This window comes from Epinephelus lanceolatus, chromosome 19, assembly GCF_041903045.1.
Source record: "Epinephelus lanceolatus isolate andai-2023 chromosome 19, ASM4190304v1, whole genome shotgun sequence".
Taxonomy (NCBI): domain Eukaryota; kingdom Metazoa; phylum Chordata; class Actinopteri; order Perciformes; family Serranidae; genus Epinephelus; species Epinephelus lanceolatus.
Window position 1 is genome coordinate 36500625 of NC_135752.1, and position 14304 is coordinate 36514928.

Consider the following 14304-nt stretch of genomic DNA (forward strand, 5'->3'; position numbering starts at 1 on the left):
TGCTTCTGTGAGCCATGTGCACCTCTGGGTCCTCAAGGAGCTGCTCCAGGTTCAACGTCTCTGGTCCCTGTGGTCCACTCAGCCTCTCTGTCCCAGTATAACCAGTCCGCAAACAGCAGAGCATCCTCACACACCTTACTGGAGGCACAAGCTTCTCACCAAACACAAAAGTCACCTGAAGAATCCATGATCTCTTTAGCCACACCCAGAATGCACCTGTGGGGCGTCATTGGCGGGTGCGTTTGATTTGTATCACTGAGCGTGCCAGCCGGGTGGTGCACCTTGTGAATCAGGATTTTGGGACTGTTGCTTTTTTTTTTTTTAACCCAACCGAGCAACATGCAGTTACTGCTCGAGTTACAGCTTCCTCTCCTGCTGAACTCGTTCTTAGAGCGGAAGCGCATAGGGAAAGTTTACATTTTAAGATTTTCATGCACGTAGCCGAGCACACGCACGTGCCAGGCTCAAACCTGTGGTCATTACAGAACAGTACAGATGTGGTGGTAAATTCGTCTTGCATATAATCCACCTGATGTGTCCTCTTTGCCATTAACCTTCAGCTTTTTCACCTCTCCTATATGAATCTCTGCCACTGACTCTGCCTGTTGTACAAGCAGAAGTTGATGAGATTTCTAAGGGGGTCTGGTTTTTGCACAGGGCTGCTCCTGCTGCTCATCATGGTCTATCTAAAACACGGATTCAGTCTGAATCACATAGCAAACACATTTCTTCCTCTTCAGTAAAAAAGATTCATTGTTTCTATAGCAGAAGATCTTGACATGTACATTAAGAGCATCATGTATCATTGTACAGAATAAAATATCTGATTACACTCCTTTGTTATTATTAAATCACACACATCCACACATGTAGAAATATGAGTTTCCGTATTTATTCCAAAGATTAAACTGTTCAAATGAAAGAATACGATCTGTGTTTCAACCCTCTGAAGAAATCATTCTATTACCGTCTGCATTAAGTAAATCACTGCAATCCTTTCAGAGTAACTCGATGCTTTTATTGTGAAAAAGAAGTGAACAATGTTTCCAGGAGACAAAGACATTTGATCTGTGTGTCATCTGAGGAGAAGTTTTTATTATAACTCTGCCAGTCTTTGTGGAGCTTCATTTCCTCTTCACTGATATCCTGTCAGAGACAAACCTCACACTGTCTACCACATACACTCTGATTAACCTGTTACTACATGGCTGACAGACAGGTGTGATGACTTAAACACAGACTTCATGTTTCTGTTTCACCTCTGCTGGGACAGAAGTCACTTTTAGTTTCTGTGTAGCTCTGAAACAAACACAAAAAGGTGTGTGATTCTTATCTCTTATCTTCCAGCTCCCTCTGCTGGTCTGACCATGGGAGTGTCATCATAAACCATACAGCACTGGACACACTGAAATGTTGATCTGATGAAGGCGTCTGATGAAAAGTCAGAGGTATATTAAACGATTCATCCTGAGGGGAACATGAATAATGAACCACATCATCACAAACAGTTGATGACATATTTTAATTTGAACCAAAGTGAGTCAACAGAGGCACAACGTTAACATGACTTTACACAGGGAGCAGCTCGATGTGGACGATGACTTCAGGTGACTTTAAAGCAACTTAACACCCTCTAGGTGATGCAAGAAAAGTTCAATTTCAAACGTTACTTTAGAGGGAATCAAACTGAGGAAAATGTCCATCCCAGGGACCAAGAAGACGTCTTCAAACTAGGGATGTCCCGACTGAGTTTTAAGTCATTAAATATTAAGTATCTGCCAATATTTTCCTAGATATAGACAATAAAGCTGCACAGTGCAAACTTCAGGTAGTTGAAAATTATTAAAATCAGTCCAATGTATGTCTGACAGTAAAAGAGCCCTGCAAAGCATTAAGAAAAGCAAATCCCTGCATACAAGCTGTTCCTCAATACTTTTTAAATGTATTTATTTTTCTACAAAATAAAGTATAAAAAAAACACTCTCTTAAATCAGTTTTTGGCCTTGTTGCTGTCTTGAGGGAACTTCTGTCCCTTTAAAGGTCCAGCGTGCAGGATTTAGGGGGATATACTGACAGAAAGTGAATATAATATTCTAAGTATGGTTTCTTTTGTGTATAATCACCTGAAATTAAGAACTGTATTGTTTTCATTACCTTAGAATGAGCTGTTAATATCTACATAGGGAGTAGGTCCTTGTCTATGGAGACCGCCATGTTGCACCGCCATGTTTCTACTAAATCTTACACACTGGACTTTCTCCGAGTTTGTTGCTTCAGTGCACCCTTGTCTGAGTTACCTCAATGAACTGTGAGTGTTTACTTAAATCGTCTGTGCAACGCTTGCACGGATCAGGCTACATTAATATATTCCTTTTATTGGCTTTTTGCTTGAAGGGCTTTTAGTCACACTTGCAGCAGTTTGGTGAGTGTGGTTGTCTTCAGCTCTGCACCACTGTCTGCCTCTCTGAGCGGAGCAGTGAAACACGATAGGCCAAAGATGGCAGCAACTCTCACACTGAACTGAAATGAAAGTGCTCACAACTTTTTAAAAAATTACATAAATATCAGCATACTGCATTTTGATGTCATTTTTGGCATGCGGTGTTATACAGTGGGCGGGGCTTTCTTTGTACATCCATGTGGGAGTGGAGTTCAGGAGAGTTGAAGACGGCTGCACTGTGCGTTGCTGTGCATGATGAAGGATCGGAGGCTCTGTAGACTCAATAAAGCTGATCCCAACCAGATTAAAAAAAATGCCTTCACTGACCCCCAAACCAATCTTTTGAGATCGCTACTACATCCCTACTGCAAATGACTTCTTTTGTCCAATATCATATTTGTACTGACATTTAAAAAAACTCATATTTGAGAAGTTGGCACCAGAAACTATTTCCAGTTTTTGTTTGAAAATAGTGTCCGATTAGTTTCCTGTCATCAACTTGTGGATTAATCAACTTCTTGTCTCAGCTCCAGTGGAGCCGATATTCCCCTGATCTGATCTATCATATAGCAGCAGACTTTATTTACTACAAGGAAGTTTGAATAAAAACCCAGCCACAGTCAACAACATGGCCTCTTTGTTCCACTTAAACAAGCAAACAATCCCAAACAGTATCACCACACAGTCTGAGCTGCCAGCTGCTCAAACGTCCCATTTCAATCCTCACAGTTTCACGACTGAATCCTCCAGAGGACGACGAGAGGGTGAAAATAGTCCTGAATCATGTGTCGGGCTTCACTGGGAAACAGGGGGACCGAACGCCTCCATGGTCTCCATGACAAGCGACAGGTGATCCAGAAACGAGTTCACAGACACCCTGAGGATCCGAGCTTCGTCTGCACTCCACCTCCTGAAATAAACACACGAAGAGGAAGTTAAATCACAGACCTGTGAGTGTCAGATTAAAGCCTGAAGAGGTCTGACAGTGTTTCCTTACACAGACAGCGTGCTGCCCGTCACCGTGAGCTGCTTGCTGATGCCGCCTTTCCTCGGCTCGCGGTCCGGGGACAGAGAGCGCAGAGCGATGACAGCTTCGCGAGACGACGGGAAGGGGACGTCCAGAGAGCTGCAGCAGGGTCAAGGAAGACCAGAGGACCTCAGAGTCTCAAACCCCCCACCCCAGAGACAGACACAAAATCATCTTGCACACAGCAAACATCTTCTGTGCTCCAATCCAAACTGTCTGTGCCAAAGCTCACTTTTATTTCTGTATCAAGGTCATAACAGTTCTGAACTTTAATAGTTTTTATTTTACTTTAGTTTTGAGTTTTGAGTGTTTTCAGAGTGTGTTCGCTAGTTTCAGTTTACTTTCAGTTTTTCTGGAAGGTTTAGTTTTAGTTTAAATATAACTAGTTTTAATCTGTTTTGTCAAAGCCAGGTTAAACACACCAAACCGATATCAAACAACTAGTGAGGACTGAGGCCGACTGTTGCGTCACCTCATGTTGCCTGTGTCTTAGCCAAAAAGTTGCACTTAAACACACCGCAAAGACTACAGCCAACGACCAACTAGCACGTACGTTCTGCGCCTGCTTGAGAGGAAATAACTCTCAAATCATCATTCAAAAACGGAAACCGGATGACTGACAGGACGCTAGTTAGCCAGTTAGCACATTAAGAACACAACCCAGTGTTGAAAGAACAGAGGATATTTACTGTGCACTAGTGAGCAGTTTTTACGATATTATGAAATATCTCTGCTAAAGAGCTCACAGGCTAAAAAAAACCCTCATGTATCAAGTTTGTTTCGTTCTCACGCCCTGCTGATTTCAGCTGTTTGTTTACTTTCCTCACTTCTGTTTCTCTTCTCGTGCGCTGAGCTGAACTGCCAATCAGAGTGATTTCATTCACAGACAGGTTCCGCCATTTCAGACACTGATTCAACTCGCTGAACCAGCCACAAAAAGCCAACAAGGGCCTGACGGTGCGAGACACACAACGTTCCTATACATTATCATGGACAAAATTTCAATACTTCAAAATGATTTTTCAAAGACCCAGAATATTTCTTTTTCTTGACACACTTTCAAACGTATCAGATTCAAACTCTATTAAATTATAATTTCAGTCAGCTGGCATATATGTAGGGAGAGACGGAACACTGGGAGAAAACAAAGACGGACGTGTTGGTAAACAAAACAGTGACACATTGACGCGTATCAGAGCTACGTTACGTCATCAGGTACAGAAAATAAATTTCATTACACACAACAAAATTCCATGACCTCTCCAAACCTGTCAATGATTTTTTCCTAATTTCATGACTTTTCCAAGCCTGAAAATGTGACTAGGTAATTCCAGGACTCCTCCAGGTTTTCCATGACTGTGGGAACCCTGAACACCATGCAAAACCTAGGGCGACATGCACTTGTTTCAGCTGCACTTCATTTGTAAAGTAGGTACTGACTTAAGTTATCAAATAATTGTAGTGGAGTAAAAAGAACAATGTTTCCCTCTGAGGTGTAGGAGAGTAGAAGAAGAAAGAAGCACTTGTACTTGAGTACAGTACTTGAGTAAGTGTACTTAGTTACATTCCAATACTGATTGATTTTGGACAGTAGAGTCAACATATGCAAACACACACAGCCTACACTGTAAAACAGAAACGACGAAATCAATGACTTGGTTTAACAGTGTCAAACGAAAAGAAGAGGAGGAGGATATTTATGACAGAAACTGGCAGATCCAGCACTCAAATCAATAGTGAAGGACAGAAATCCTCAATGATGGAGGAAGTATTCAGATCCTGCACCTATGTAAAAGTACTAATACCACACAGTGTAAATAACCTGTCACAATTAAAAGTCCTGCATTGAAATTGTATGTAAAATCAAAATAGTTGCCAGTTCATTTTCTCTCAGTTAGTTACTTGATTAATTGACTTGTCGATTCAGCTTTACTTGTACTAACTGTTTAGTAGTAGTTTAATTTATGACAAAACATTATATTTTATAAACTCTTAATTTGTTAATTTGTGGTCTTTATCAAGATAGTTCGTAAAGGCGTAGTGGTTTCTCCTCATTTTGAGATGTTTTGTCTTTTTGTTATTTATTTAATTACATTTTTTGTACTTCCATTGCATTTGATTTGTTTCTTTTCTTTTCCTCTTATTTTGTTCTGCACACTTGAGACCAGAAGATGATTGTTATGTAACAGTGTCTTATATCCCATGTGAGATAGGCCAGAAATAGCAGGACACATACCATAAAACTTACATAAATGAATGAATGCAATGGGACTAGTTACTAAAGCAATCAGATAAATACAGTGGAATAGAAGTGTAAGGTGGCAGGAAAAGAAATGACTCAAGTAAAGTACAACTACCTTAAATTTGTACCTAAGTACATGTATTTAACTAGCAAATGTACTCAGTTACCTTCCACCACTGGTAATCCATAAAAGTGTACTATTAAAAGTGAATATATATTATTAATAACTTCTTTTACACATGTCAAACACACATATAAACACTATTTGATAGACCTGCAACTACTCATTTAAATCTCTTATTATTTTACTTCTTTAATTTATATTACAAATTATTATTAATTATTAATTATTTATATTGTAAAGTGTTATTGTTGCATGAGTCAGGCCAGTTTTAAGTGAAATATAATAACCCTAATGACCTCATTAAGTTTCAGCAGACATGAACAAACTTGTTCAGACAGCTGGGGTCAAAACATGGACCAAGAACTAAATACTATTCACTCTAAAACAACATCCAACCAGTTCCTCTGCAGCAGCCGCTCAGTGAAACCACAGAGCTAAAGAAGCTATAGAAACATGTAGCATTAGGCTAATGGCTAACAGCTACCGCGGTGTTTTATCGTTAATAAACGTCAGAACAGGACTTTATAACACGAACATGACGAACAGATAAATATCCGGAGCTCATATTAAAGGATACAATCCCAGTTTTCCTGTTTCATGCTTTCTTTCACCGTCCGTCGCCGCCATCGTGCTTGTTGTGGTGAGGTTTGTGAAGCTTCCGGTGAAGGAGAAGCACTTCCGGTTCGAAATTAAAAGCGGTGCGGGTGCGCTGCTGCTGCCACCCAGCGGCGGAAGGCAGAACTACAACTATAGACTACAACTGTCTCACTGTAAAACTGATATGGATACATGTAAATAAATAACATAAGATATAATTAGGACAATAAAGACTACCATAGACACACAGTATTGAGGGGTTGGCTTTTTATTTTTTCTTATATTCCTGTGCAAAAGTGACTTAAGGCACAATTATTATTACTTTTTTTAACAAGCCAAGGCACTGTTGATTGGGAAGTACTTATTTGAGGGCATTGGGACTTTATTATTGTATCATCACAGGCCAATTAGGTGTGACAGACTGTTCCCACAGACAAAAAAGACACCTTTTTATGGCTCAATGAAAATCCATGCAGAGTAATAAAACAAACAAATTATAAGGCTTTTAGAAATGTTGCATTATGTGCATGTTTGCTTTTGCCCAGTCATGTCCACGTATTGCCATGAACAGTTCTGAACACTTTTAGACTTGAACAGCGACCTCTAACCCACAGAGTTGCAAAACACTGAACAAAAGTTGCATTGTCATAATTTTATTTTTGCACAGCCAACAACAGTTTTATACTTTATTATACACTTGTAATTAAAAATAAACCCATCGTCCACATATGAGGACCTCATGTTAAAGTTTTTTTTTTTTCAAAACTATTCACTTTTTAAAGAAAACCATTTGTTTCTTCTATATTTATCAGGTCCTAGGAATTTCAAATAGCTAGGAGAAATTAAAAATGCATACCAAACAAAAGCTCAGGTCTCAGGAGTTCAAGATAAGATCAGTGGTGGAAATAGTATTTAGACAGTTTACTTAAGGAAAAGTAGCGTTTCCAAAATTTGGAAATACTCTGTTTCAAGTAAAAATATAATATTATAAAAATAATAATATTGTGAGCATTGTTAGTGTCAAAGTAAAAGTCTTAACTACGCAACATGTAGGCCTGTGTATGTAACATTTTAATATTGCAGCCAGCTGTGTGTGAGATAATTTGACTCACTGTATATTCTGTTGGGTGGTTTAATTTACTGCATAATAATGCATTTTATTTCATAATGCTTGTTGTTTTTTCTTTTCTTTTTTTTTTAATTTGTTAATTAAATTTTCTACAAAGTAACTACTACAGTTAGACAAATGTAATGGAGTATAACGTGTGAAGTGCATACAATTATGTAAACCACAATCAGAGAGAAATATACATATATATATATAATTATAAAATATATTTGTCAAGTGTGTGAAGTGTTTAAAAAATATCTAAAATATAAAATAAAAATATATGTATTATGCGACAGTTTCATTACCATGTATAAAACTAGTTTTAGAAATATAAAAGAAGCATTAGGTTACGATGTACACTACAATATATACAAATATAGAAATAAGAATAAGAAATTTATACAATATGTGCATCAAATGTCAAGTATACATTCAGCAGTGGTGTTGGTAAGAATGAATTAGAATACTGAAAAATAGTGTACAGGTCCTCAATCAAATATTTATTAATTTATTTACATTTACTTGAGTGAATGCACTTACCACCACTGGATGAGATAAATGTATTGATTCATCTCTATGAATTCACATTTCATGTACATATTACTTGCACAATATTTATTTTTAAATTCTCCTCTTGCACATTGTTCATGTCAGTAAATTAAAGTTAAGATATGGTTTAATTTAAACCTTAAATCCTCTGTTTATACGGTTTAACATCATCTATTTTACTGCATATTCTGTTGTTATTATAATATACATTATCTTTATATAGTACAAATAATTTTTTATTTTTAATATAGGCCCTATTTATGACCCACTGGGTTTTGTTGTATTGTGATGTTTGTCACTTCACATTTCATTGTACATCCTGTTGTGGGACAAATAAAAATCCTTAAATCACATCATTAAACAAAGACTGTATACGTTAATAAGTTAAGGATATTATTTTGGGAAACATGTTTGGCATTGACATGATGCCTGGATTTAAATAAATAAATAAATCGGTTATTATTTTTATTATTATTAATTATTTTTATTAATAATAAGAATAAGAATTGAGAATAACAAAGGACTACAGCACTCTCAGAGTCTTCTTCATATTTTGATCACAGTTTCCAGACCTTCAAAATAAATCCACGCTATGACTTTTATTTTGAAGGAGTGCTGTCAAACTCAGCTGTGCGCGGCTGCGCGTCTCTTCATCCCCTGAAGCTCCCACTCTGCTTCACCCTGCTGTTGATGATGTTTGTCTCAGGACCCGCAGCGTCACCTGCGCGCCTTTATGTGTGAACAGCTCCAATAATAACTGAGTCATTTATTGATTTCAAATTAAGAGTCAGACCGCATCAGATCCTGAGAGGGACCGAGGAGCGGCTCTCCTGCTCCGGCTGGACTCTCTGATCAGCTGCCTCTCAACGATCCGGACTTCTCTCTGAATAAGTGAGTACGGGATAAATTTATGGGGCAGAGCCTCAGATCACACACTGAAAACTAAAGTTCATTATAGACTGCACATGGAGTGTCAATAGAATATTTACTGAGGCAAGTGAACAACTTTACGCACACTTCAAGTATTGTAACTGAGTGACTGGAGGGTGAATCTTACTTACTTAAAAATCTGCAAGTACTGGCAGCTAATTGTACCTCAAGTATTAAATGTGAAAGTGCTCATATCACTCATATCACACACATATCATGTGTGTATGTGCCGTTAATGTCTAAGCAGCATCTGAATTAATTTACTGGGTAGTTTAAAGTAAAAGTAATCACAGCAGTCAGATGAATGTAGTGCAGTGGAGAGTAGGGGAGACCAGGTCTGGTTGTAACACTTTTCGTCTCAGCACCTGTAACTTGCTAAATTTTTGTGTTAGAGCTCTCGCCCAGCCACCCTACAGATTAAACTCATTTTGGCTGCTTGTATCCACGACTTCATCTTTCGGTCACTACCCAGAGCTCATGACCATAGGTGAGGGCTGGGACATAGATGGACCAGTAAAGAATAGCCCCCCTCCAAGAATCACAACCTTGATGTGGCAGAGGGGTGTGCATGTCTACATAATCATTGTCTGGGGCTAATAGCTCCTGATAGGGTCTTCCAAAGCAAAGTGGTCCCTGGGGGAGGGGCCAGACTAAGGAAGCATTCACACTGGTGCTATTTGGTCTGCTTTAAACAAACCCAGGTCCGCTTCCACGGATAGTTCAGTTAGTTTGGAGTGGTGTGAAGGCCCACACGAACTCTGGTGCAGACCAAACAAGCGAACCCTGGTCCACTTGAAAACTGGGGGTCTCGGTTCACTTGCAAGTGAACCCTGGTGCGGTTCGCTTACAGTGGGAAATGCAAACGGACCAAAGAGAGGAAGTGAACCAAAGAGGAAGTGATGTAGAACACATTGCATTTTGGTGTTTGGTGTTTTTGTGGTGACCAAGCCCGCTGAAGGGGATGGATTTCCGTTTTCTGTCCTGGCCAATTGATGAGCCGGGTTTTCTTCTTCCTCGTGTTTTTTTTCTTCCTGGTCAGTGGTCGTTTCAGGCAATACCGTCCCCAAACGAGCAGCTGTTGTAACTGCATGACGTTGTCCAGGCAGTTTGGTCCGCTTTAAAAAGCACAGTGTGAAAGTGAACCGAACCAAATGAAGGTGTGAAATTTTTCAGAATTCCCCACCTAAACGAACCGAGTCCCCCGGACTATCCTGGTGTGAATGCGTCTTTAGAGCCATTCAAGATGACCTCAATGAAACGGCACATTCAGGAAAAGAGTACCTCATCCAGTATCTGAAAACTAGCGAGTATCTAGTGGCCTGGCCAATAAAAACACGTGGTTAGGTGTAGGAAAAAAGAACAGGGTTTGGCTTTAGAATCTTGCAGAATGCCTTCACCGCTCTCCTGGGCGAAAGTTGGTGTTTGTTGGACCCATCCACCACCACTCCCACCTACCATACTCAGACTTTTGCCGGCTTAACTTTCATTCTTGTGTTGCTGTGTGATGTTAAACCATGACGGCACCCGGCCACGTATCATGCTAACGTTAAAGGACAGCTTTTTCGTCAGTGTCTGACGCCGCAAGTCACTGCCCAAGTGCTGGATTTCGATGACTTCGGAGTGAGACCAGGTTGTTACGTTAGAGCGCTCAGATTTTGACACCAAGTACCCCTATCTATTGCATAAAATACACATTGAAAAACAGTTATATACACTAATAACCAATTCCTACCAAGGTCAAACTGGCTAACCTGTCTCTGTCAGGTGTTGAGTACCTCATGTGGGCTGAGTCCAATATACAAGTCTGCTGCCTCAGTCAAGTATCCGGTCAAGTCTTCCTCTTGCTCTGCACTGAAAACTTTCAGACTGCTGTGATCGCCCACATAGAGCAGCTGTGCTCATCCTCTTCCTTTGAGGTTTAGGTAACTTTGAATGTCACATTGTAGATGGAGTATTCGTTGGAGACAGACCTTCCTGTCTCTCACTACTTCACCTCATCTGATGCAGAGTACGTGTGCAACCACACCCCTGTCAGTTCTCTCACTGACTCTCCTGGCATGCTGAAAAAAAAAGATTTAGAAAATGTGTTTCGTTGTCATTGGGGTGAGTTTTAAAACCTTTTTAAAAAGGTGTTACAACCATACCGGCCCATCAGCCAGTGTTTAGCGAGCTGAAGCAGCATGATGGTTTGTAAAGAATGGAGATGAAAGCCTCTAATTTTACCCAAGAGACCACGCTCTAAATCTGATACAAGTTACATAATCCTAACTTATGTAAAATCAGTGTCATAAAAATATAGACTCGGTCCAGAAATAGCTGTCAGACCTGTAAATCAGTGTTGTAGCAGTAAAATCTTCTTTATTGAGCCATGAAATTAGACATGTAAGGTCAAGAAGTAAGTGGTCATACAAGAAACACATTACATGACCCTTAGCTCATCCCTTCTTGGTGAAAGTGATGCTGTTACCAAAAGTTAATTTTGTTGACGAAAACTATGACAAAAATCTTTCGTCAACAACCTTTTTTCTGTGACAAAAATGAGACGTTGACAAGCTAAAAATAAATCTTGATAATAAAAATCTAAGAAATCTGTGCTTCATTTTCACTGATGTGACAAGACGAGATGAAGATGTTCATGATCGACTGTCAGACAGTGACATAATTATCTGCAAATGCTGCATGATCGACAGGCTGGCAAACTCCAGTAAATAGTCTGCACCAGGACGTTTCCCTAGCCAGCAAAAACATTCACACCAGAGCAGTGTCAGCCGTTGGTGCAAGTTATGAGCTGCAATTCATCAGAACATAATCAGCCGTCTGTGGATGGTGGAGCTGCTCAAAGGATTTGTGGAGTTTGTTTGTTGCAGTGGTGGCTGTTAGCAGCTAGCTCCGTCTGTTAGCCTCTGAATGGCAGCAGAGCAAGTGGCCACTGGTCGGCGGACTTCACGTCTGATCCACACCGGACTCCATTCAGATCTGGAAAGTCTCAGGAAGGTTTCTGGGTTTATGGCTCAGTTATCTGTGAGTGTAGCTGTGCTGTAAGTAAACAGTTTGAACTCAGATCAGTTTTCTCTGACAGAGATGAAAGTTTAGTTTTAATCACACACGGGTTTAAACCTCCAGACTAACATGGATTAACTGGATTAGTATAAAGATTTAATTAAAAAAAAAATACATTAATTAAAAGTAATGGCTAAAATGTCATGAATTTCGTCGACTAAAACTTGTTGAATTTTTGTCGTCTAAAATGCTTTGAATTTTCGTAGACTAAAATGTTTTGAGTTTTCGTCTATTAAAACTTTGAGTTTTCGTCTTCTAAAATGTTTTGAATGTTCTTTGACTAAAACGTTTTGAGTTTTTATCGTCTAAACTGTCATGAATTTTCGCCGACTAAAATGTTTTGGATTTTCATCGTCTAAAACTAGACTAAAACTACGAAGGATAAAAATGACTGAAATGTGACTAAAACTAAGAGGCATTTTCATCTCAAGACTAAGACTAAATCTAAAATATCTGTCAAAATGAACACTGGCTGTTACAACCATCCCTGGTCTCCACTAAAATATTTCTCCATGAGATGCAGTATAACATAGCATTAAATGAAAATACTCAAGTAAAGTACCTCAATTTTATCCTTAAGTACAGCACTTGAGTAAATGTCTTTAGTAACTTTCCACTACAGTACAACATTCCCCAGCTGTAACCAGTGTACTCTCCCTCCTCTTCCTCCTGTGCAGAACTTGTACATGTATCTGTACATGGCTGTGTCTAAGAGTGCCGGCACCCTGCGGGACCTGCAGCTGGCTCTGCAGCTGAAGATCGAGGAGCTCCGTCAGAGAGACTCTCTGATCGATGAGCTGGAGCTGGAGCTGGACACAAAGGACGATCTGATCCGACAGCTGCAGATCGAGCTGGACAGACATCGCAGCGCCTCGCAGCACGCAGCCAACACCGTGGACACAGGAAGCACAGGTGTGTTAACCTGTCAGATTAAGGTGGAATTACAGGTCCTATCATTCAAAGACAGGGCAGGATTAAACAAACACTGAGGTTATGTAAATCCCACATCAACAAAAACCTTACCTGACACCAAGTTAAGTGAGTTTTCATATTTCATTCATTCAGTTAAACATTCGTTTCACTATCCTCTAACCCTCTCCCAGGAACAGACTTTTTGGAGATGCTAAATCATTAATTATCCGCCCTAAAAATACTTCCTATAAATATCCACCAGGAGTGTATTATTATATATTCATGATGCACCCACACACTTGCTTCCTGTTTTATTTTGTCCATTTTATTCACAAGTTCTGCAGACGTGTTTTATTTCAACTGGATTTGCTTTGAAGTTGCAAAGATAAACACACTTGTATTTGAACCTAAACTGCCCCCTTGTTGTTACATTTTCAGACAGTAGCTAGAGGAACCTACAAAATATAAAAAATAACAAGTAATTTTATTAATGTGAAATGTGAAATGTGAAAAGTCTTTGGTGATCAGACCTCATTGTGATATCGATACTTGATGCTTACACGACACACTTACATAACACGGTCAAAAACTGTTTGCCTCCTGTTCCACACACCTGGAGCTCACCTACATGCACTTCACACATGAAGGCTCCACCCTATGTTCAGTTTCAGAACTGCATGTGTATATTTATATTTACCTTGTTTAGATAAGGATGGAATAGACAAACAAAACTACATTATGGCTCCAACAGTCATCCATCCATGTGTGGATGTGTGCATGCATCATGGACTGTAGGCATAACAAGCACACTGACTGCACATGCTCCAGTCTCTTCCTCCACACTCCAGTCCAGTTCAAAACACTGCTTTCAAGCCAGCCACAGCCCCATCCCCACGGTGAAGTTAGTTTTAAACTGGACATTCGACAGAAACTCACTCCGGACCCAGCACCATTGTTTAGTTTCACTTTCACCCAGCGTTGCCAGGTGTACGATAATTATCGCATTTGTACGATAACTTGGCCCTCTGTACGATGTATGATCAATAATCCCAAAAAAGGCCAAATGTACGATAATTTGACGATTTCATGAATGTGTGGTTGTAATCAGTATGCCAGAGTTTTTTCTGTGAGCCCTGAAGGCATCTGTTCCCATGTGACATATTTCCAGCCAATCGCACTTTGCTTAGCGTGAGATACGGGTGACATTTGTCTCTGAACAATGAGCACGATTAGCTGAATGGTCAGCTGTACCCGCCCCACGAGGCGCTAGGACCCGTCAGGAAGTTGAGCGAGAATGAGATTCAAAACAGAA

At 39.8% G+C, this 14304-nt stretch overlaps 2 protein-coding genes across 2 annotated transcripts in view; one reads left to right on the plus strand and one right to left on the minus strand.

Annotated features, from left to right (window-relative positions):
* Positions 1 to 1503: 1503 nt before the first annotated feature.
* lage3 (L antigen family member 3) lies at positions 1504 to 6490 on the minus strand. Its single transcript, XM_033646133.2, has 3 exons — positions 6411 to 6490; positions 3438 to 3566; positions 1504 to 3350 (listed from the first exon to the last, which is right to left on the minus strand). The coding sequence occupies exons 1-3, from the start codon at positions 6458 to 6460 to the stop codon at positions 3236 to 3238; spliced, it is 294 nt and encodes a 97-aa protein (XP_033502024.1). The 5' UTR covers positions 6461 to 6490; the 3' UTR covers positions 1504 to 3235.
* A 2270-nt stretch (positions 6491 to 8760) lies between these two features.
* The window catches only part of LOC117269399 (cGMP-dependent protein kinase 1-like), a 31075-nt gene continuing 25531 nt past the window's right edge, over positions 8761 to 14304 (plus strand). Inside the window, exons 1-2 of the mRNA XM_033646388.2 lie at positions 8761 to 8981; positions 12758 to 12992. Of these exons, the coding sequence (XP_033502279.1) occupies positions 12767 to 12992 (226 nt within the window). The 5' untranslated portion in view covers positions 8761 to 8981; positions 12758 to 12766. The remainder of the gene's footprint in view (positions 8982 to 12757; positions 12993 to 14304) is intronic.